Source organism: Triturus cristatus, chromosome 4_1 (assembly GCF_964204655.1).
Source record: "Triturus cristatus chromosome 4_1, aTriCri1.1, whole genome shotgun sequence".
NCBI classification, from domain to species: domain Eukaryota; kingdom Metazoa; phylum Chordata; class Amphibia; order Caudata; family Salamandridae; genus Triturus; species Triturus cristatus.
In genome coordinates, this window is record NC_140585.1 from 1,274,791,217 (window position 1) to 1,274,816,047 (window position 24,831).

Here is a 24,831-nt window from a genome sequence, read left to right on the forward strand (position 1 = left end):
TTGTGTGAAGGCAGAGTACAGGCTATTCAGTTGTAAGTGGGGCTGTTCTCAGCCCCACTCCCACCCTGTCAGCAGATGGCATATCAAGGCACACCTAGCCCCTCTTGTGTGACTGTCTGGGAGAAATTCACAATATCTACCTGTCAGTTGCTTACAGTCATATGACCCAAGATAGGCTACAGGCACAAAAGGGCTAAGGGTAGGACAATGCCAACTTTCTAAAAGTAGCATTTCCAAAATTGTAATTTAAAATCCGACTCTACCATAAGTTCAGATTTTAAATGTGATTTTCCAGAGACACCAAACAATGAAATAGTTACTTGCTCCAATTTGTAAATTGCACTTATATGATGTGATAAGATAACTCCAATGTTATCATGTGTGAGAAGCAGGCCTCACATTAGTGAAAAATGAATTTGGGAGTTTTTCACTACCAGATCATGTAAAACTTAAAGATGTCAAACCTTTTAATTGCACAGCACCCTGCCCTATGGGCTATTTAGAGCCTACCTTAGCGGCGACTTATATGTGATAAAAAGGCAGTTTAAGGCTTGACAAGGGTAGTTTAAATGCCAAGTCGGCATGACAGTTTAAAACTGCATTCAGGCTGAAATGACAGGCCTGGGGCATGTTTTAAAGTGCTACTTAAGTGGGTGTCACAATAAGTGATTCATTTTTCCGTATTTGTTGTGTGGTTCAAATCATCAAAAATACCTAGGCCGGGTCCCTGGCTTCCAGTAATGACACATTGGGCATCCATGAATTCTAATAATTGTTCAGTGGGGTGGTCCCCAGGTTCCAGCAATAATTAAGGGGGGGGTCCACAAAAGTCAAAATGTTAAGAAACACTGCACCAAATTGAAGGTCTTCAAATTAATAATCTCAACCAAAAAGAATAGTAGGTCCGCTAGGACAAGTTCAAGGAGGTAATTTGAAATTGTAAGTTAGTGTCCCTAATTACACAAAGACCCTCATCTCATTTGAATAATAAGGATCAAGAGTTTCTCGATACGTCAGCCTGATCTATAAGCCTGACCTTAAACTTATAGTGCCAGGAAGTCCCTGAATAGGACTCTATTCAAATTGCCAGCAATTGCGTTTAATAATTGACATGTATTTGTCATTAGAGCCAGTAGTATTGTTTGTAATGGTAATGCATCCTCTAAATCCCCGGCAACAGTTGTAAATCCCACTGAACTATCATACTTTACATACCACAAAGCACTGAGACGTTATGTTGCAACTTAGAATATGAAGTAAGGGTTAGTGTTTGAGAAAGCCTGTGACCAGAGCCTGCATCTGCAGTGGTATGAGATGAAAATGTCTCCAGTTGCCTGGGCCGGACTGGGAAGTGAAACCGGCCCTGACAAACTAGTCAGCCGGCCCCCTGGAGGTGGGGAGGGGTGTTGAGGCCGAGCTGTTTGTGAGGGCCGGGTTCGGCCAATTTTGTTACAGGGGGCTGATATTGCCAACCCCAGCAACAAAAACGGCCCCCCAGGGGCCCAAAACCGGCCCCAACCATGGCGGCCCACTGGGGAAACGCCTGGTGCCCGCTACGGCCAGTCTGGCCCTGCCAGTTGCTTAATGTAAAATTCATAAATTTGCTTAATTTCCAAAGAATAATGACATTTTTCACCAACCCAGGGAATATTAATGCTTAGTGGGAGGGCATGGATGCTAAAGTGAAAGGATACCATAATAATGCATTGCATCTTAAGATGTATTCATTTTTTTATTTTAGTTCAATCACCAGATTGACAGAGAGACGCAATCCTGTGCATATTGAATTGCGTTGTAGTGGCATTGATTTAGCGTTTTCTACCTATGCCAGGGTTTGGAGCGATTTGCAGATGGGTAGCATGTGACATTTAGATTTTTTTATTATTAATATTTGGTTAAGATTATCAAGCTGTTTTACACAGGTATCACGCAAATATTACTGTACGACATGCAGTTTGTCTTGCTGTCTGTCCCACACTCTTGCTGTCTGTCATAAAGTTGTTATTCCATTTCACGTACAATATATATGTCCTGACGCTTTATGGAATCTGTAAAGGCTGTGATTTATTAAGTGGTTATACTGCTCTCCCTCGCTCCAGGGAAAAGCTATGAAAACTGAAAAGCCTGCAACCTATTTCCTTGTGAGGTTGTGCAATCTCTAATGCCAGTAATGAACGAGCCGGTTATGTGGGCTCTGCATGCTAGGGAGAGGTCGTGCAAGAGGACAGGCCTGCACCTGCTTGAAATCATGCAAGCATTCCTGCAAGGCAGGTTGTAATGCAATGTGTTCTGGAGAGCTTCTATAGTCTTGCATCCTCATGGTCCAATCCAGTGATTGGGGGTTGGTCGAATAGTAAGTAGTTCGTGTGATGCCAGGTGGTCAGGTTATCACTCCTGTCTGTAATCATGCAAGTGACATGCTTGTAAGCCATGACAGTGTAGTAATAGTTCACAGGTCACCCAGTGGGCTTGTTTGCATTAATGAACTGTTTTATGTTGCGAAGGGCTTTCTGCCTCAACAGCTTGATTTTATTTTTTTTAAAGCAAACTTCACAAGCTTGCTGAACGTCTCACAGTTCTAAAAGTAACAAAAAAAGTAGCAGCATAACACATTTAAGTGTAGGTTTTGTGGGAGGGAAAGCTTTGACGGCAGAAATTTCTTGCGAAAGATTTTGCAAAAAATATTCTTGCAAAACTTTATTCCTTTGTAGAAAACATCTCTTGAAAGATACGTTTTGGGAAATGGGCGATCTTGGCAAACTCTGCAAAGAACAAAGATTGGCAACTAGAACCAATGTGGTTGCTGGAGACATTTTCACCTCGTACCAGTCATTTTTCTGAAGTTTTGTTTGATTTTTGAATACAAGATATGTCTTGACCTTAAATTCTCTTGTGAGGAACTGCCAAATTAACATTAGGAAATTTTCCAGAATTTTATTTAATTTTCGTTAAATGTTTCAAAATTTTACAAACATATGTTTTTGCTCACACCTATTTAATCACCTCTTCTACCTGTACTCATTTACTAAATAGTTTGCACATTATGAATGCATCATCTCTCTTTCTATTCCACATTAGAAAACATGACCCGTGCCTCTCCAAGCCAGGGGCAGAGAGTTCAAGTTTTGTGTACCAGGGCCTAATCCTAGGGAGATTTTCACAGTACATACATATGGTAAATTCACATACAACCAATGCAAATGCAATTTCTTTACATAGTGGTTGCCCTGAAACTATGGCAATGACTCCTCTTTATTGGACCAAAAGTGGACATTCATGTCTTAAGACTATATACCTCCAAATCTCTTGTACTAATGTGGTCAGATTGTATTTCAGAGCCCAGGCAAGTTTTGTGGAATATGGGCAGTGGCACGGACCACTGACACCGGAATAGTGTAAAAAAGGCCACTTTTATTGAAACAGGTGGCCATCACAATTAAACGCTCTTGACCTGATGCCTTACAAAACTACAACCTCACTATACAAAATGTTACATATGTTAAACTACCCCCCCTCAAAGTCCCCCCCACCACAACAGTTTGAACCTGTGAAATACTACTTTCTCCTAGGCTGCTTCTCTGCCATTGTGACCTTTCAAAGTAAGAAAGAGGAACACCAACACCCCTAAAATCTAAAAATTCAACTGTGTCATATTTTAAGTCAGGATGCTCGATGCTGCCTTATCCTTTTGTCTCTGCAAAAAAACGTCATCGCTCTAGTAACCTTTTTTCTTAGCATCTCTATTGCTGCCGGCTTCACAGCCCCTCACCATTCCCTGTGGGGGGTAAACTCATTCCGCCTTACGTGAAACCCTGACCATAGTTGTAAAATCTCCTGCAAGTCCTCCTTCATGGCCTTAAGCAAAAACACCCCTTTTCCACCACTAGATCATTCTCACCCAGGTGCAATAGCAAAATATCGGGACATCATTCCCCTATCAACAACCTATTCAAAGAGGGCAGCAGTTCCTTCCAACGCAATCCCCCTCTACCATACCATCATATTTGAAAGCAATGAGTGGCAGTTCCCAAATTGCCCTTCAGTCTGCTCCACTTTCCTTGCTTTTCAGCCCATTTTCAAACTGAATGCTCGACTTTCCAAAGAGACAAACCAGCAACCTACGGACCTGGAACCAAACCTGAATAACTATAGTAAAATTGAAAAAAAAACTAAATGTCTTAACAAACCCCCTCTCCGACCAGCATCTATCACTGAAAGCAGTTTGATGCCCATCTCCCCAGACCCATAATAGCCACTCTGCTCCATTCCCGAATTCCTGCCTCCGTGGCCATGTCTATATGAAAAGAATGCGTCCCAAAACCTTAAGCGTCAGCAGCCCCTTCCAAAGCACAGACAAAAGTTGAAAAGCCACCACTCATGTATTATCACTGTTATGAAAAACAAACCCACTGCATGCACTGTGTGACTCTTCTCGCAAGAAAGCGACACACTTCTCAGAAAAAAAATTGAAACTGGGTACCTATGCAGAAAAATAGTACTGCCAAGGCCACTTTGATCCATCTTAGACTTATGCATCCAAATCTGTAAGCCTGATGCACATGGAACAACTTCCTCCCAAATAACCCCCCTACTTCCCCTATGCCCCAATAATTCAGATACTCGAAATGCCTCAAAAACATCCAGTCATGAAGGTCGAGTAAAACACCTTTTTATGCTCACTAGAGCATATCACAGATAAAGAACTCATAACCTCTGAGAATAGAGTCCATGCCAATGGCTTGTTTAGCCCAGCCCTCCATAATCCTCATCCCCACCTCAACTTCCATCGGGGAATATCCCCACAAATGCCTCCCAGTTTTCCAGTAATAGTTACTCTAGACTGTCCCATTAGGATCAGCTGCAAAATAAACTATACCACATCCTGTGGTTGACCATACCTCCTCTCTCCTTCGCTCATCGCTAATCAGAAAGTAGCCCAAAACCTGACCGTATGTCTTCCGCATCGACAAAGCCAGCAACCCTACCACCAGCTCAAGCATCCTTTTTTGCATAACAATCATATTTCCCATGGTATTCTGGCTCTGATTCTGTTTTTGTCTGAGGCCAGCCCATGGAACCTCTCCCACTGTGAATGAGACAAAGCTTCTGCAAAGTCATTCTCCATCCCTGTTACATGACATGCTCTGAACATGATGTCAAATCTCAAGCGGTTCAACACAAAAACCCACAACAGTTTCAGCCCCTGAGCATTCCATGTAGACTGCTGATTAATGAGATGCACCACCACGTTATCCGTGTGAAATAAACTTTCTTGTGCCAACTTATCTCCCCATAGCAAAACTGCACTACAAGTCGGAAGAATTCCCAAAATTCTATGCTTCACACTCCGCATTTCCAATCGCTGGGCCATTCCTCTGTACACCATTGTCATTGCCCATAAAGACCAAAACCTCCCAACGCATCTGAGTAAATGTGCGCATTCTACTCAAATTCTGACATTCCACTAATGGAATACCATTAAAGGACTCCAAAAAAGAAATTTCACATCCCCAAATCGTCCTTGGTCCCTGCAGAATGTCTGACATGGTGATGAGGCAAGGGTATACCTGACAATGATAGTCCCAACATCCTGCAAAATGTCCTCCCAGCTCGCACAACCCGAAATGTGAAATTTAGATGTCCCAGCAAAATTTGCACCTCCTTGACAAAAACTTGTGCTTAATCAGCATTGTGTCAAATAGCAATTGTATTGTTAGCTTTTTCTCCATCTGTAACCGGGCCTCCATGGCCACAGAATCAATCTCAATGCCCTGGAATGACAGCACCGTACTGGGTACACCTGTCTTCTCTGGTACCAAAGGTACACCAAAGTCACCCATGAGCTCCTTAAAACTACCCAGAAACCTCTGGCAGTCCACGGAACAAGGCTTCCCCATGAAGAAAATGTTTCTCCTCGAACCACATGCTTTGAATCACTGAATGATTTAAGATTGTCCGCCCACCTCCTTCACCCCGGATCGCTGTACCCTAAACAGAAACCGTGTTTAAACCCTTCCCTCACTCATTTGGCATCATTTGTTAAAATACACCGACAGCCAAAATTGTAATTGATCAAGCCTGATGGGCATACAAACCTTTTGCTCTAGGTTCTTGCCTCCCCACCCCCTTCTAAACCCAGATGCCTGATTATACTGCTGTGTCCCTGCAGCACCTGCTGCTGTTGCCACTACCTGGCTGAACGACTGGGTTGGCTGCTTATGCCATAACAATTGGTAAGGGGGCTGCTCTCCGGCACATTTGAACATTTGTGCCAAAACCTACAGAATTCCCGGGAGCACATTCCTTTATTACAGTTCCAGCAGGCTCCAGTGGGACTTTGCTGACCCTTTGCGAGAGTTTTCACCCCTCCCTGGGTGGCGCAGCCCTAAAAGGGCCTATATACAATAGGTAAACCACTGGTAGTAAAGATAATCTTACTGAATTTTGATGGGCCCATTGTGTGATGCCAAAGGTCTGAATCAACCTCCACGCACTGTACAACGGGATCCACTGCCATGTGGGCCCAAAACTCATTGTTGTACTGCGTCCAGACATATCCCTCCCATAATTAATTTGCGTCTTTCATAAAGTGTCCATATGTTGAAAGATTGCCCATTCTTTGTGGCTCCGTCCTCAACTATGACTTGGTTCATCCAACCCAACTGCTATATCTGATACAAAACAACCCCAGTGCAGCCACATTGCAGTCCGAGCTTGCGACTCCCTCACATCCACATCTACTGATACCATTGCTGCCACCTTGATTCGCATCTGAACTCTTTATCTGGTGCTGGGACCAGTGCCTTTTCAAGAGCCTTCTGTTTGGCCCCCGGTCGCAACTTGTCATGCCCTCTACAGCTGTGCTGATGCCGCTGCCCTTCCAAGGTACTCTGAAAAACATCAGTAACAGGCCGATGAGTGTTCACCCCCCCACGTCCAGTCTCCCCACAGCTCCACCAGAGGTCCTCCACCCTTTTTCAACTCATCCTCAACCAGTTCCTCTTCCTCTAGACTCTACTCATAATCGTTACCTCCAATGCATCGCACATCTTATGGCTTGTGACAGCATTTGCTGCCTGCCACCATGGCGTACCATAACCTCCCAACTCCTCTGCTGTTGCTGAATGCCATGTCCTGGGCAGTTACGCACCTGCTGCCCAGGTGCCCCACTGAGGTTGTTCTGGACCTTCTTGTGGCAGTGATCTTGACATCCCTCGCTGCCATCTAGCCAGCTGTACTGGGCCCAGCCTTCTCTTCCTCTCAGTGAATCGGTGCCACAAGGGGCTCCCCGGAATCTGCTGCGCCATGACCTGATCACCCGGTTAAAAAAGATTAAAGTCCCGGAGTGTTGGGTACTACCTGCCACCCGACCAAACTGATCCCCGCATTGTTCTCCCAATGCTCCTGAACTGATCCCACTGCTCATCCGAACGTGCCTTTACGTCTTCCTTTGTCCCCAAAGCAAACAGTGCTAAACAGCATCTGGTCCCCGCCAGGACCCGGGCCAATAAGTCCTCCTTTTTCACTGAAAGAGGAGTCCAGCGACCCCCTTTGCCCCATAACCCATCCTCCTCCCATTCAGTTCACCCTGATGTCGCTCTACCTACTGCCTGATTTGCCCTGCCCACTGCTTCGTCTACTGCCCTCCTAAAATAGAGCCATTTTTCTGTGCTCAATTCCTTCCCAGCAAGAAGTTATCTCTGTTCCCTCATCCATACCCATCTCTACCCGCTGAATGGTAAAAGAGAAGAGGGACATGCACCTGCTGTCTGCCCCAGTCCCTCTCTCCTTCCTTCTGTCCATCTCTGATGTGGCTCTGGAATTTATCCCCCTTCCACACACACCCTCACAGCCAGTGACTCCGCCCCCACTCTTACCGCCTTGCCATAATCCCATTTCAGATGGAGCAGCTGCACAGGAGCGGCTCCCCTGACCATTCATCCATTCGGGTGACATCCCCGACAACTTCCCAAATCCCGGTGGCCTTCCGCCTGCCCACACCCACATGCTGTACCACTGGAGCAGGTCACGTGGGCTCAAGCTCTGCCCTGTGGCCTGCCATACATTTTCCTGGGGCCTAAACCTCAAACAGCCCCTTTCTCTCTGCTGAACTGGCTTCCAAACGGTGGTCTGGCATGGCGGCGAACCAGTCAAAACAGCCGCCACGCCCCCTGCCCCTGCCCTCCTCCCTGGGCAACCTTCAGGGGCCCCAAGCTATTCAATCAGACCACTTTTAATTTGAATTTTATGGATGGCAATGAGTCGATTAAAGGAATCAAGCCAAAAATACAGTCACAAAAAGTTGAAACGAGGAACAAAAAAAAACCACTCTGGACAAAAACTCTCTCCTATACCTATGACCAGCCAACGTGCATGCCACAAAATGGTGGCTGGTTGGACAAAATGTGGGGCATATATATCCCTTGGGGAGCAGCAATCACCAGGACTGCTCCAATTCCCAAAAAAACCCTGGAGGCAGACCTCCCTATGAACAGTTGCCCCCCGCATGCCCCAATAAGCAGTCACAAATGGTCTAAACCTGCTGAAATGCAAGCAAAAAAAAACAAGTTTGTGCTAAAAAAGTATGTGAAAAGCCAATTTCTGATTGCAGCTATTTTTGTTTATATTTATCTAAAATTAATGGTAATCTGTGAATATTCATTTGGTATTTGCTACTTACCTTTGATGCATAATATTCAATCAATTCTTTTTTTAAAAAAATCAACTAAACTCACACTAGAACTGTAAAATCAACAGTTAGCTTTTTTAAAACTGTGGAAACAGAAAATTGCAAACTGTAGCCCACATCAGGCTACAAAGATTAGCCCCCGCAGCCAATGGGAATGTTTTAAGTTCTTTTTTATTTTTAGATAAGCATGTTTAGGAGTCAGACGACTGCAAAACTTTTTGTTCATGCACCTCTCTCCGAATCAAACTCTGCTCCACATTTCAGCAACTTCTCTCCCCATGTCTGTTTGGAAGGTGCAGTATGTGATTTTGTCTAGCCAGAGCTTAATCCTCGTTAAACAACCTCTTGCAAGTAAAATCAAAACACTCTGAGATATACCACAGGTACTTCTCCACACGAGAGATAGTTTTACCAACGTCCTATTTTTATACATGGTTAAGAATAATGTACTGGTAAAAATGCATGTGCATCAAAGCCGCAATTAAATATTTATTTTAGCCAGGAGAACCACCATTATAAATTTACCATCTTTGAAATCAAGGTTGCTGAAATTGAAAAACTTCATTTCCTCCAATTGAGGTTTATTTTTTTACACTACCTCAACGTCAATAAGATTGCAAAGTATTTTTAAAAACTGTTAAAGAAATAGCCTAAAAGGTTTTTTAAAGAAATACACAGGAAAATCTATGGTTTGCAGGAAAATGTTTGTTAAAAAAATTGCAGTTAAATTTGACCGAGGTGAAGGTGAACAAAGTACACACAAACATTTGGAAGAGCAAAAGTTGTGATTTTGTCACCAAATGGTATTACATTTTGTCATCCCTAACTAAATCAGAAGCATTGATGTGGAGGAGGAGGGACAAAAAGAACAGCAGTGCGATCATTTATTAGATTTTGTTTTTTTTTCATGTTCTGGCTTATTTTTAAATAGTAACAATCAAGATTTGCTCACTCACTGAATTGTCTCTCCCAGTCACCACTTGTTTTTTGTATTCTGTCACACCAGCTAACCCTTTGAACACGTGGGAGCCTTTACTATTCTTCTCGAGGAAATTGAGCATGAAAAGTAATCCCTCTAAAAACTGCAAGCCTTGTCTGTAATATTATGTATCACATTTGAGCTGGCACTCTGAGAGAATTTCGGATTCCTTGCTAACATCTGGTCCTTGTTTTGGCAACAACTCTGCGATGAGTGTGCGCGTCTTCTCAAACTTCTTCTGTTCCAGTCATCCATAATGATCTCCTCTGTGTTATGAAGAGTTAACCTCTGCTTTTTTTCTGCCCACAGCTTGTAAGGACTCCTGCAAGAACAGATGTGGGAAGAAAGTGGACAAGTCCTTCCATTGTCAGTGCAACAGCCAGTGTGAGCGCTTCGGAGACTGCTGCGGAGACTACAATAAATGTCTGTGTAAGTATTAAGGCGTGGGCCTCATAGGCCTGTATAGGATACACTCAAGGCAAAATAATTGCACATTTTGGTAGAATAAGTAAGTAATGGGCTGCAGTTTCCATTGTGAAAGAGAAACGGAGGTCTCAAGCTGGGTATTAAGGACTATCTGAAAATTGATATATTGCTTCATAAAACTGACCACTCCTCAAGATCCCTTGCCCTTTGTGTTTTAATCTGATCCGAATAAATCTGCGCATCTTTAGCAGCTGCTTCATGGTCTCACCACATAAAAGAGTGCTGTAGAAGTCGCCCTTTACCACCAGATCCCATGTTTTACAGGTGTATAGTAGGTATGAGATTTTGCCATAGCAAGTAGACTATTAATGTATTGTCCACCACAGAGCATGTCAATTACACTGATCTTTGACCGCTCCTTGACCTATAGGCCAGTTGCTGATGAGGGCTCCTCGATCCTAATTTGTAGCACTTGCAAGACCAGTGCGAGGATTTCCAGTGCCCTAAGTAAATGGATTTTGTGGTACTCTCAATCCAGCAAATTTATGCTCCACTGCAGCTTCAAGATGTCGTTTGGTACCACTCTGCCGTTTGGGCCCTACTCAGCTGACTTATATTACCTTGCTGTATAACCAGCCAAGAGCCCTCAAATTTGTCAGCTACGTCACAGCCTCCCCCCTTCATGGAGCCTTTATTCAGCCGACCATTCACAGAGTTTGAATTTGCTGTAGGCTGAAAGAGATTCTAGCTCAGTCCAACAACTGCAAGGAATCTGGGTTAAAAGTTTAAAATTGAAGTGGAAAAAGTGAGTGACCAACTTGTAAAGCAAAAACTTGCTGAGAATGGCAGGATTATTGACCTCCTACCGTTACCTTGGGCAAAGATTGTAATCTTCGCCTACCATGCCACCAGCATGCAGAAAAAAGTTTTAATACACCCACCCAACTTTAGAGATGACACAACTAGATTAGATGCTCTCACAAATGTTGTTCGCTATGCCAGGAGAGGGGCTTGTAAAATGTTACTTTGCCTAGCATAAAAAATGCTTACAATAGCCCAGGATCTCTGAAAGTGGACCTGTCAGTAAGAAGCCTCAAGGAAATGCCATCTCTCTGCAGCAGAAAACAGACAATCTTGCCTACATGTGGAAAAACCATCACATCCTATTAATTATGTATTCCTAATGTACTGATAGCACCTTCTAGTAGGGAATTAGCATTCTGAATGGGTTGAGCTGGTGCCTTGTTTGGTGTTGCGCTATAGTGCTCAATAATAATTTGTTCTGTATGTAGTGGTTCATACCACATGTATGACATTTTTAAGCACTGTATATGACAGGTGCTACTTCTACTCAAGGTAATGTTTCCTTGCTGGCTTTCATACTTGTTATCTGTAGAACACCACAGATGTCCCTGGTGAATGTTAATTCACTGTCAACTGTCTAAGAAATGGTGTGTAGTTGTATACATGCATGAAAGGAATGATAGTGCGAAAACCAGTCTTATAAACAAATGGATGATTGAGTTTCGTGTATGTCTTTTTTAGGACAGGAGAGGTGGAATGTGGTGTGTTGGTTACAACATAATTCTGGAATAGGTTTGAGGGTCTACTGACGCAGCTGCTTATGACAGCAGTGGTCTTCTGTTTAGTACTCACATTACAGATTGAATGATTTTATATACTCCACACAGCCGGGTGCATCGAAGAAAAGGAACCTTTATTCAATAGTTGATGCTATTAAAGACCTTTACATCTGACCTTTAGGGTGGGTGTGACTCTGTGTACTGGTCTATTCCTCAGGCACATTTTGGGGCAGCAGATAGAACATAGGGGGCCATATGTAGGGAACATACTATTTACCGATTCATAAATACCGAATTTTACTGATTCGGTATTTATGAATCGGTAAATAGTATGTAGGTAAACAATCGGTAATTATTACCGATTCGGTAAATATCGGTATTTATGAATAGGTATTTACCGAATTGGTAATAATGCATCCCTCCCCATTCATTCCTATGGGCCTGGAGGCCCATAGGAATGAATGGGAAGCCATTTACTATTACCGATTCGGTAAATACCGAATCGGTAATAGGAGAAGCATAATCATGGGTGGCAGGGTGTCACATTGACACCCTGTTGCACCCCTGATTCGTGCATGTGTGCACATGTGGCGCACATATGTCTGCCACATGGCACTTTTAAAGCAGCCAAATTTAGCTTTTTGAAAGGTATTCGTTATTTAACATCAACCTGTAGTTGGTGTTAAATACCGAATCCTTACTACTGAATTTCACTCACTTGAGTGCTCCCTACATATGATTTAAGGATTCGGTAATTTACCGAATCTGTATTTTACCGATTCGGTATTTTACCGATCCCTTACCGATTCGGTAAATTACCGAATCCTTAAATCATGCCTCCTACATCTCAAATGCCTAAATACCGGTCGGTAACGGGATATTTACCGAATTTCGGCCGTTACCGACCGGTACTTAGCTACCTACATGAGGCCCAGAGTCTTTTCCATATGCAAAAGGTTGCTTTTATTCTGGAAGCAATAGGCATTTATTAAAGGTGATAGCTTTAAAACATTCCTGCTCCCTCCCCCTGTCTTGACAGCAATGTCATGAGTGAATTAAATGGCAAGTCACTTGATATGTGTACCTTATAATATGTGGCCTAGATCCTTTGATGGAGCAACATTATTATTTATTAAATTAAACACAAGGGACCACACGTTTCAAACAATTTTCGCAAACGGTGCTAATCGGTAATTTCGCATGTTTGCGAATGCAAAATAGCATTTCAAGATGTGTGAAAGGCTTTGTAGTTGCAATTTTAGGTAATCACAAAAAATTGCGATTACCTAAAATTGCGTCTACAAATAGGGAATTACAATTTACAATTCCCTTAGTACATGTACCAAGAAGTCTTTTAAATACTAACTGTGCATTTAGGAAATGCTAATGCTATCGACTCCAAGTCAATGGTAACCATGTGCACATTTGGGGCATGTGTGCGCTTTACATGTGCCCCTGTTTTTTTGGGTGGCTTCAGTAGAGGCCTTAGACCCCCCGGGCACCCTTAGTAGTGTATTACCTAATTTGTGATTACCAATTAGGTAAATGCAAATTAGGTAATGCCAAACCATTTGCAGCGGCCCATAGGAACGAATGGAGCTCTATTACCTAATAGCAATTACCTAAATGCGTTTGCAAATCTTTAGGAATTGCTATTAGGTAATCACTATCTTCTTACATACCATTGTGCATTCCTCAAATAGTGATTACCTAAAATTCGCTATTTAAGGAATGCAAAATGGATTTTTGATACATGTGGCCCAAGATGTTTCTGTACAGCGCATATCCTAAACTTGCATATTCGAATATGTCCTTAGAAGTAACAATTTAAAAAAGGAGGTTTGGTAAAATAAATTCTTTACCAAGGACCACACAATTTTATGAAGCAGAGAAGCCAGGATCGATCCCAGGTTTCCTAGTGCTGCATTGTACAGTTCAGCCACTAAAAAAATATCTCTTTCTTTTTCCAGGTTCACATCAAAAGTAATCTCGAGCTGAACCAGAGCCTGCCAAGAGGTTCAAGCCTGACTCATACATTGTGTTGGCCCTCGCATCCCCACATTGCTGCTTGACTGGCCCTCGGATTGGGGGGGGGGGGGGGTGCTGGTAAACAACACTGCTTCCGCTTTTGTTGCAGGGGGGTAATATTGTGGCACTGCTACAAAGCCGCCCCCCTGTTACGAAACCAGTCCACAAAACCCTCCCCCACCCCTTCGACCCGCTAGAGACAGTCTGGCCCTGCCCTCAGCACAGAACCCTGGCTTGAGTGCTCTTGAGTAGGTCTGTGGGGGGGGGGGGGACATGTACTTTGCAAGGGGGCCACCTCATGTTTCATTACGCCACTGCTCTGACCCTGACCCACCACCCCTACATTTCAGCAGGAGTTGAGCAGACCAAAATATGCACACATGAATGCTGTGCAGAAACGCACTGCTGAGGGAAGGTCAAAAGAAGTAGCAATGTTATCGCTAAGATGCTATTACAATTTATCCTATTTTTTCCACTGAAAAAAAAAAACATTTTACTGAATTCCTTGATGGTTGGTGATTTAAGAATGCTGTAAAAGTTTGAGCAATTATTGTTGCATAAAAGTTGCATATAATTCACTTCAGATTACGCCATTCTCTTTTCTGATACAGATATAGAACCTTCTTCAGAGACCGACCATGATCACCATTCAAAGCCGTCAGATGTGGCAGGTAAGAAATATTAACTGACATGATTTCTCACTCTTCAGAACCAAAATCCTCAAATATGTCCATAAATCAGGACATTTAAAATGCATCACTCACATGTTTTCTCCACAGCCTTCAGAAACACATTTTCAAATACTGTCAAATGCATGTATTTTAAAGATAACTAGCTCATTAAGCCCTCTGGGAAATCTTTCTCAGCCTGTCTAGGCTTGTGAGCATATCAGTCAATCAATCAGGGATTTATAGAACGTGCTACTCACCCTTGAGGGTCTCAAAGCGCTGGGGCGGTGGGGGGGGGGGGGTACGGACAGCTCCCTGGTCATCCGAAGAGCCAGATCTTGAGATCTTTTCTGAAAAGGTGCAGTGTCAATCTTTGTCTGATGCGGAGGGGGAGTTCATTCCAGGTCTTGGCCGCGAGGTAGGAGAAGGATCTGCCACCTGTTCTGGCCCTGTGGATGCGGGGGACGTGGCTAGGGCTAGGTCGGTGGAGCGGAGGTTTCTCTTGGGGGCATGGAGGGAGATTCTTTCATTGAGGTATAGGGGTACGGTGTTATGGAGGGCTTTGCAGGCAGGTGTGAGCAGTTTGAAGGTTATTCTTTTTTTGACTGGGAGCCAGTGGAGGTCGGGAGGTGATGGGTGATGTGGTCATGTCGTGGGATGCTGAGGATGAGTCTGGCTGCGGCATTCTGGATGGTCCGGAGTTTGCGGAGGAGTGTTTTGTTGATTACGGCATAGACCGCATTTCCATAGTCCACTCTGCTGGTGATGAGTGCGTGGGTGATGGTCTTCCTGGAGTCGGGGGGGATCCTTTTGAAGGTCATGCGGAGTATTATGCGGAGGGTGTTGAAGCATGTAGAGGACACAGGGTTGATCTGGCAGTTCATGGTGAGTGAGGAGTCGAGTATGATGCCGAAATTGAGGGCGTGGTCTGTAGGAGTGGGTGGGTTACCGAGGGCAGGGGACTACCAGCTGTACCATGTGGAGGGGGCGGAACCAAGAATGAGGACTTCCGTTTTCTCCGAGTTGAGCTTCAGGCAACTGCTGCTCATCCAGGATGCGTCGCCCTTCATTCCTTCTTGTAAACTGTGCCTGGTGATGTCGGGTTCCTTGGTGAGAGAGAGAATCAGCTGGGTGTTGGCATGTTTTTTTGACGATAGTTTCGAGGGGGGCCTTGTAGATGTTGAAGAGCATGGGGCAGAGGGAGGATGCTTCATACACTCTATAATGCCTGTGATTTCCCAAATTCCTTTCATAGTCACAAGAACTTTTTGCAACGTTTTTTGTTTTAAGCGTTCTTCTATATTTCACCACTGTTTTCCATTTCTGTAAGCAGGAAGAACTAAGGATTAAAACGTATGGTGTATTGCAAAAGTCTAATACAATTTTAAACACGTATGATTTTAGGGTCAAGCCTGCAAGAGCATGCACTGGAGCATGCATCTCACATGCAAGACACTCTTGTATCCAAAAAGGACTTGGAGCCTGCCCATTGCTTGCAATTTGATGGCTTGTGTGGTTCTCTTCTTTACAACCTTGTAATGCGTCAAGGCAGACCTAACATTGTTTCCGTTCCTCTCCATGGACCTGGAATCATGCACTGATAGTGTCAACTTAATCAGTGCCCGTCTGCTGCTACCCACGTGACTGAGGCACTACGTTGTTCTGTTGAACTTTTAGTGCCCTCCAAACAATAGGCGTGTCTCTGGCAAAAACGGGACCAGCAGGACAATCAAAATTGCAAAGATTTATTTTCTGTAATTAACATTCTTTTATTTTGCCAAGTCTTCTTTTCTCACTTTGCTCTCATGCTTTCTTTTGTTTTGCTCGTGGGTGCTGTTCTCAAAAGATGAGGATTATTTTATTGCAAAGCAACTTTGTTTCTTTCTTTTGTGTAATTTCTGAAATTATGCTTTAACGCATAATTGTGCAGTACACCTCAATCCAAACCACCCCACCCCACCCAAACCAATCCACCCCACTCCAATTAACCCCTCACCAATCCACCTCACCCCATTTCAAACCACTCCACTCCAATGCACCCCATCCAGTTCACCCACTCCAATCCAATCCACCCCACTCTGCTCAATCTAACGCATTCTACCTCGATCCAATCCATCCCAATCTACTCTAATCCAATCCACCCCACTACCTCAATCCACACTAGCCCACCCCACCCTATTCCACCCCACTCCACTCTAGAACACTCCACTCCACTACCTTTCAGCTATGCTGAGCGGAAGCCACACTGGTGTACAAAATGGCAAAAACTCATTGCCAAAGACAATAGCTCCTCTATAGGAGAGACCCATTACATTTACCAATGTTTGTTATTAATTGTCACGTTGCAGACGAGATAGCTGTAATAACCATGTGTGTCCACTGGACAGCTATTTTTCAGGAAATAGCATAGATGCCAATTTTAAGCATTAGGCAATATCTAGGCCCCATTTATTCATGCATGTGCCCTTAATATCTCAGACACAATTCTTCCATTTCAATTCAAACACAGCTGACACACGTGCACATCTATATTCCTTTATATTTTATATACTTAAAAACACATTTAACTTTTCCTTTGTCTTCCGTCTGTCCCAGATCTCTCACTTTTTATTACCTTCTTTATGAGTTAAGTAAATCTATATTCGTTACAAAATCCTCAGCACACATTTTTCAGCTTTCTTTCGGTTTTATCAATCTTGTGGATCCTGTGTCCGAAGAATCAAAAGCCAAGCAGTTATCATTGTTCGTTCTCTTCTAATATGCATGGCTATAAAGAGAAAAAACATGTTGCAGGCTCATGTTAGTCATTTATTTTTGTAAGGTTTTATAAAATGTCTGCTGTAGTGAAACCACTGCAGAGCACATGCAAAGCATTGGTGGAGTGAAACCACTTGAAAGGAAGTGGTGCACGGAAACCACTGCAGAGCACCTGGAAAGCATGGTCGAGGGAAGCCACTTGGAAGGGAGTGGTGCGGTGAAACAACTGCATAACACCTGGAAGGGAGTGGTGCAGTGAAACCACTGCAGAGAGCCTGAAAGAAGTGGTGGAGTGAAGCCACTTGGAAGGGAGTGGTGGGGTGAAACAACTGCAGAACACCTGGAAGGGAGTGGTGCAGTGAAACCACTGCAGTGGGCCTGGAAAGAAGTGGTGGAGTGAAGCCACTTGGAAGGGAGTGGTGCGGTGAAACAACTGCAGAACACCTGGAAGGGAGTGGTGCAGTGAAACCACTGCAGTGCGCCTGGAAAGAAGTAGTGGAGTTAAGCCACTTGGAAGGGAGTGGTGTGGTGAAACAACTGCAGAACACCTGGAAGGGAGTGGTGCAGTGAAACCACTGCAGTGCGCCTGGAAAGACGTGTTGGAGTGAAGCCACTTGGAAGGGAGTGGTGCGGTGAAACAACTGCAGAACACCTGGAAGGGAGAGGTGCAGTGAATCCAGTGCAGAGAGCCTGAAAGAAGTGGTGGAGTGAAGCCACTTTGTAGGAAGCGGTGCAAGGAAACCACTTCAGAGCACTTAGAAGGGAGTGGTGCAGTGAAGCCGCTGCAAAGCATCTGGAAAGAAGTGGAGGAGTGAAGCCACTTGAAAGGAAGTGGTGCAAGGAAACCACTTCAGAGCACGTGGGAAGGAGTGGTGCCCTAAAAGCACTGCAGAGTGTTTGCAATGGAGTGGTATAGTGAAACTGCTGCAGAACTCATGGAAAGGGGTGGTGCAGTGAGCCCACTTTAGAACACTTGGAAGAGAGCAGTGCAGTGAACCACTGCAGAGCATCTGGAAGGAAATGGTGCAATGAAACCACTGCAGAGTGCTTGGAATGAAGTGGAGCAGTGAAACCACTGCAGAGCGCTTGCAAGGGAGTGGTGCTGTGAACCACTGCAAATCACCTGGAAGGGAGTGGCGCAGTGAAACCTCTGCAAAGCACCTGGAAGGGAGTGGTGCATTGAAACCCCTGCAGAGCATTCAGAAGAGAATGGTGCAGTGAAACCACTGCAGACCACCTGGGAGGCAGTGGTGCAGCAAAAGTAGTGCAGAGCACTTGGAAGGAAGTGGCAAGGGCTTAAGTAATTGAGTTTGACATTATGGCTAACGGCCCCACTTCAGTGAGTAGGTGTTTATTTCAAGTGATTTGCAGTGGTTGTGGATGTCAAAGCACTGAAGGTGGGAGCCAGAGGTGGAATTAAAATGCACACAAGGGGTGTGGGGACTTATCGCCGAGGCAAATTAAGGGCAGAGAGAAAAAGCAAAGTCAGATGACTGTCTGGAACTCTGAGAGCCTATTATAACCTCCTTTTCACCCTGACTCCAGACACTGAGAACCTTCACCTTAGACATTGCAATCCCAGGTCCAATGTGGGCTATTGGTTGTTCCCTTTAGTGGCCACAGGTGACATCTCTCTCTGCTCAAGAAAGATGGTCACCGCTTCTCAAGAAAAGTGGCTCTCCTCCTCCCCTCTGGAGAAAAGATGTGGACAAAAATGTCTAATAATTCTGAAGTGCTCTAGGGTAGTCCACTTGAGAAAAAGCAATAGTGAGTACTAAGCAATTCTTTGTAGTAGTTGCATCTGCAGAAGGATTCCAAGTAATTGGAACAGAAGGGGATATTGGGAATGAAGACAAGACCCGCAAAAAAAGTATAACCAGATTGGATAATTTTTATATTGGTAATGGCAAGGCCCATTCATAAAGGCCACAATAAAGAAAATGACAACAGGCCTCTTATTTCAAGCTACTTAGGAATAGCCGTTTCATCTGCACACTTTAACCACTTGCATGCTCCTGACGGAACCACTCCGTCATGAGCCACGGGCGCCGTGTGCTCATGACGGAGTGGTTCCGTCATGCTGCGGCCGTTGGCGGCCGCTCCGCCCACGTGGCGCTGTTTCCCCGCCTGTGCGGGCGATCAGCGCAAGTGGGTGGAGTCATGACGGAACCACGCCGTCATGAGCACAGCTCGCCCGTGACTCATGACGGCGTGGTTCCGTCATGAGCATGGCGGCGCCGCGCTCACCCCAAACCCCCCCAGCGCTGCGGCGGAATTCGCGCCGCAGCGAAGGGGTTAAAGCAATTTGCTACTTGTTTATGTGCCTTCCAGGTACCTTCTAGTTTGAGATAAATTGGTGTCTTTGCATTATATAAGGTAATGGAATGGAAGGATTAGTTATAAAGTCCAGTTTCAGCTAGTGGGCCTCTTGGTGCTAAACACAAGTAGAAGGACTGAAAAAGGAAACCCCGACTTTGACAAAATAGAAAAGCTTTTAAAGCTGTCTGTCAGACCTGGCATCATTGGCATGGGTTTCTCCTGTATTTTTGCCTTTACCTCCTGTTATTTTGCTGTGCGTTGGACTTTGTTTTTGCTGGTCTAGATGCTTTGGGCACTTTGCCACTGCTGTTCAGTGCCAAAGTGCAAGTGCTTCCTCGGTCAATTATTGTTATGGATTGGTGATTCCATGATTGACATATTTTATTTACTAGTCAATCCCTAGTACAGTGCACTGTGTGTGCCCAGGGCCTATAAATCAAATGCTGCTAGTGGGCCTGCAACCTTGATTGTGCCACCCACATGAGCAGCCTATAAATGTAACTCAGACCTGCCACTGCAGTGTCTGTGCACAGTTAGGTACTGCCATGTTGACCTGGCAAGTGTTCCCACTTACCAGGCCCTAACCTTCCCTTTTCTTACATGTAAGACACCCCTAAGGTAGGCCCAAGTACTCCTGTGGGCAGGGTGCAGTGTATATGAAAGGTAGGACATGTGGTGGTGTGTGTGACATGTCCTGATAGTGAACTACAGTGTATTTATTTCATTTTTCACTATTGAAAGGCTAGCTGTCCCGTAGGATAGAATGTGAGTTCATTTCTAACATCGCATTGGGACAAGATAGGAAGATGGAGTTTAATATGCCTGAACTCAGAATATAAAAATGCATCTTTTAGTAAAGGTGATTCTTATATTGTGTGTTTGAAAATACCCCTTTTAGAAAGTTGGTATTTTCTTACTTAGCCATCTTTTAGTAAAGATGATTTTTATATTGTGTGTTTGAAAATACCACTTTTAGAAAGTGGGTATTTTCTTGCTTAGCCATCCAGTGTGCCTCTGCTGGTTTGCATATTGTCTCTCTGGCTTTGGAGTGACAGGGGCTGGGGAGGTGCATTCTCTCAGGCAGCCATGGGGGTGGCTGATATGCCTTTCCCGAATGAGCCAGGGCTGGGCTGAATAGACCTGGGCTGCATTCAGTGTAGGGGGAGGAGATACCCCCGGCACCTGAATAGGCCCTGTCTGCCTTACACAATGCTGTCTACACCTCCTGCTGGCAGCTGCACCAGACAGGAAGAACTGGTTTTGGCTGGGCAAAGAGCTTCTCTGCCACCAGAGAACAAAGGAATTTGTGCTATAAAAAGTGGGGCCTGCCCAGACCCCTAAACTTTAGATTACTGTTGAACTAAGGAACCTGCCAGGAATAAGAACCGGGAAAGCTGGAGGAGTACTGCCCCTGTGCTGTGTGCTGTTGGGGTTGGCCTGCAGTGGTTGCTTCTGTCTTGGGCAGGGAAGGGACTGGACTGTGCTTTCATCATCCTGCTATTAGAGTTTTCTCCAAGGGCTTGAAGTAGAGTTTGCTTCATGTTGGAAGTCTCATGGATAGAAAAAACGTCAGAGATAATTTCTGGAATTCAAGAGGAGCGCACAATTAAGAAGAGGGGGGACACAGGGAGCAAATTAAAGGTCCAGTGACTCGTGCTCCCAAAGAGATACCTTTAACCCATGAGAGTCACTGTTCCTATCAGAAAGGAAACAAAGGTACCGAAAGTCGTTGTATTACTGTGTGAGTGGGGGACAGTGTGTCCCTATCATGATGCCCTCACACACCCTGAAGGATGTCATGCTTCATCATTGGGCTGGTGATCCTCGTCGGGTCAGTACTGAAGTGCCCTAGGGGTCCCCTGAAGGGTCACTTTTTCGGAGATCTTTTGATAAAGTTGTATGGGTGTGTGGGGGTAAAAGGCAGTGAAGTCCTAAGGTGAAGCTTAAAGGATGGCTGGAGGGAGTACCGAAACATGTATTAAAGAAGTCATTGTTAAAATACAAGAAAGTGGTGCTGCTGTGATGGGTGTAATAACCCTCTGTAGCTAGTTGTGTAGTATACCCCTAATGGATATACTTTGGGTCAACTTGTTTTGGGCTATCTTGTGGTCTCTGGAGGAGATCCAAAAGTGCTTCTTCAGGACCAGTAAGTAAAGTTAAGGACAGATCAGAGAGTTAAATGGCCTATAATGATCTAGTGCCACTAGAGAAGTAGTAGAGTTGTACTCTGGAACGACAAAAGGAAGAGTAAGGTAACATTAAAAAATATCTGTTAGGATGTATAAATGTTTCCACTGTAAATTGACCTGGATCTCCCATCGGTGGGCCAAGTGCTCGTGGTAATCTGCTTTATACATTTAGCAAACTATTTGTGCAGCTATGAGTGAGCTATCTAAGACACAAATATCCTATGATATGACTAACAAACATAAAAGATGGTTTATTTTTGATTAGCCATGGCAACTATGTCGAAATATTCCAGGACATTGACACAAGCGATCTGGTATCCGCTATCGTGGTTGCCATGGTAAGCATAGTACAGGTGTAAGGTACACTATCAAAAATTGAATGAAGATAAACTAAAATAAAATAAAGTCAAACAAAACCGCTAGGCCCCGCCATTAATGGCAAACCTCAGGTCACTGTGTTCGTATAAGTAACAACAGTGTGCTCACCCCTTAAGGGCTGGGAAGATTCCCCATGAGAATCGGTCTGTGGGTCAACCGAGAGCTATAGAGATAAAGATAAGGCAGCGTTAGCATTAGGAACTAAATGCCGATTCCGTTTCTCACGCTCGAGCGTCTCTGAGCAGGGATTGTACTCATTGTGCCTTGTGGATGCAGGCGCCGCTACACCTACCCGACCTCATGCAATCTCCGCCGGTAATGACAGGGCGCCGGTGCTCTGTTTAAGAATTGCCTGGCGTTCGACGTCTGGGGGCGTTTCCGGGTCACGTGGGCATGTGCTGAGTCAGGAGGCTTCTGGGCAGGCGTCCACGTATACGTGGCGGCCATCTTAGAATGGTGTATCAGTATCCGGTTTTAAGTACATAGATACTAGGGCTACGTGATGCCTCTGTATATATGATTTGTATATAGGTGAAAAATATCGTGATCTTGTAGGAGTCATGCATGTAGTATGATTCTGAGGTCTTGACTGGTAATGCCCTCATTTTTATTGTATACATATAGTAATAGGGCATCTTTTATGTTTATTCGTCATGTCATAGGATATTTGTGTCCTAGATAGCTCACTCATAGCTGCACAAACATTTTGCGAAATGTATAAAGCAGATTACCACGAGCACTTGGCCCACCAATGGGAGATCCAGGTCAATTTACAGTGGAAAAATGTATACATCCTAACAGATATTTTTTTACGTTACTTTACTCTTCTTTTTGTTGTCCCAGAGTACTACTCCTCTACTTCTCTAGTGGCACTAGATCATTACAGGCCATTTAACTCTCTCATTTATCCTTAACTTTACTTACTGGTCCTGAAGAAGCACTTTTGGATCTCTTCCAGAGACCATTACACCCCCACAGCAGCACCATCATTTTATTGTATTGTAACAATGGCAGAGGGATCACTTCTTTAATAAAAAATGTTATACTCCCTCCAGCCGTTTTTAAGCCTCACCTCAGGACTTCACTGCCTCTTACCCTGTGCATCCACACGGCTTTATCAAAAGATCTCCAAAAAAGTGACCCCTCGGGGGACCCGTAGGACATTGCAGTGCCGGCCCGACTTGGAGCACCAGCCCAATGATGAAGCATGACATCCTTCGGGGTGTGTGAGGGCATCATTATAAGGACACACTGTCCCCCACTCACAGAGTAGTAGACAACTGTAGGTACCTTTGTTTCCTTTCGGATAGGAACAGTGACTCTCGTTGGTTATATGGAATTCAAGAGGAACCTTTGCCAGGGAGAAGAGCTGGAAAAACTGAAGGAGAAGTACTGCCCCTTTGCTGTGTGCTGTCGGGGGTTGGCCTGCAGTGGTTGTTTCTGCCAAGGAAAGGACAAGGACTTTGCTGTGTGCTGTGTCCCCTGCTTGAGGAAGATCTCCAAGGGCTTGAAGTAGAGCTTGCCTCCTGTTTTTGAAGTCTCAGGGATACGAAGACTTCAACCTCAGCTCCCCTGAACTCCATTGCTGACAGTTCTGACCTGCCAAGAGGTGCCTGCTGCTGTTCTGGGCCTTTGGAGGTTGTTCCTGCTGTTGGGAGCTTGAAAAGTAACGCAACAAGGAGAATTGTGGGCATTTGTACCTCTTTCTGACACATCGCTGAAGAAATCAACACAGTGCCTGCCAGCGGCTTTAGAAATCGCTGCATGCCGCACCGAGTGCACCAATCTTCTAAGGCCGAGATCACCGCACCTATTCCAACGCAGACCCTGCTATGCGGCTGCAAGAACAAACGCATCGGGTGGCCACAGCTGAGGAAGTAAATGCTTGTGCCATTGCCGCCGCCACATTGAGAACTGAACCATTCCCGATCTTCACGCATCGCACTGGGGCACCAAGTCTACTAGGACGCTGGGGCCGCAGTAAGAAAATGACTGATTATGGAACTTAAAAAAGTTATCTTTCAGGGCTAGTTCCGTACATTCCATGATGAAGTTGATTGGTAAGGATGTTGTGGAGTCGTGGTCCTAAGGGTCTCTTCGACCACTCTGATTGTAGCTTCCTGCGGGATGTTTATATACAGAGCTTCGACATCCAGGGTGACAGAGTAAGAAACCAACACATCACCTCTCCTTCAGTAAGGAACTGACACATCACCTCCTCTGCATGGCAGTAAGGAACCGAAGCATCAACTCCCCCTGGAGTAAGGAACCGACTCATCACCTTCCCTGCACGTAAGGAACCAACGCATCACCTTCCCTGCGGCTGTTCTTGATTTTGATTTTGACGCACCGAAGGTACTTTGGGTTGAAAGTGTCACATCTGCCATTTGCTTTGAACACAACTGTTTCTACCTTTTCAAAGTTATATTTTTATTACTGCACTGTGGAGTTTTGTGCTTTCATTTGGCAGAAGTTGTGTGCTTCCACAAAAATAGTGCTTGCCCTCCAAGTAGCTGGGATTGTTGTATTTATCCAGCTACTCAAGCTTGAACTTTGCCGCACACACAAAATATTGAAATGCTATTAACCCCTTGTGTGCCCATGACGAGCTGGACTCGTCATAGGCCGCGGTTGCGCTGTGCCCATGACGAGTCCAGCTCGTCATAAACCCCGCCCGCTAATGTAACGGCCGGCACAGGGCGGGGAAAGGGCGTGGCACACAAGGGGTTAAAGTGCCTTAAGTAACTAGATAATATACAATGTTTTTCTCTGGCGGCAGCACAGATAGGAAGAGGGCAGTCATTAACATACAGGG

General features: G+C 44.8%; 1 protein-coding gene across 6 annotated transcripts in view; it reads left to right on the top strand.

The window, feature by feature from the left end:
* ENDOU (endonuclease, poly(U) specific) overlaps positions 1 to 24,831 on the top strand; it is a 245,130-nt gene that overhangs the window by 70,962 nt on the left and 149,337 nt on the right. For all 6 annotated transcript variants that reach the window (XM_085654781.1, XM_085654782.1, XM_085654783.1 and 3 more), the window contains exons 2-3: positions 9,978 to 10,097; positions 14,317 to 14,376. In XM_085654781.1, the coding sequence (XP_085510907.1) occupies positions 9,978 to 10,097; positions 14,317 to 14,376 (180 nt within the window). The remainder of the gene's footprint in view (positions 1 to 9,977; positions 10,098 to 14,316; positions 14,377 to 24,831) is intronic.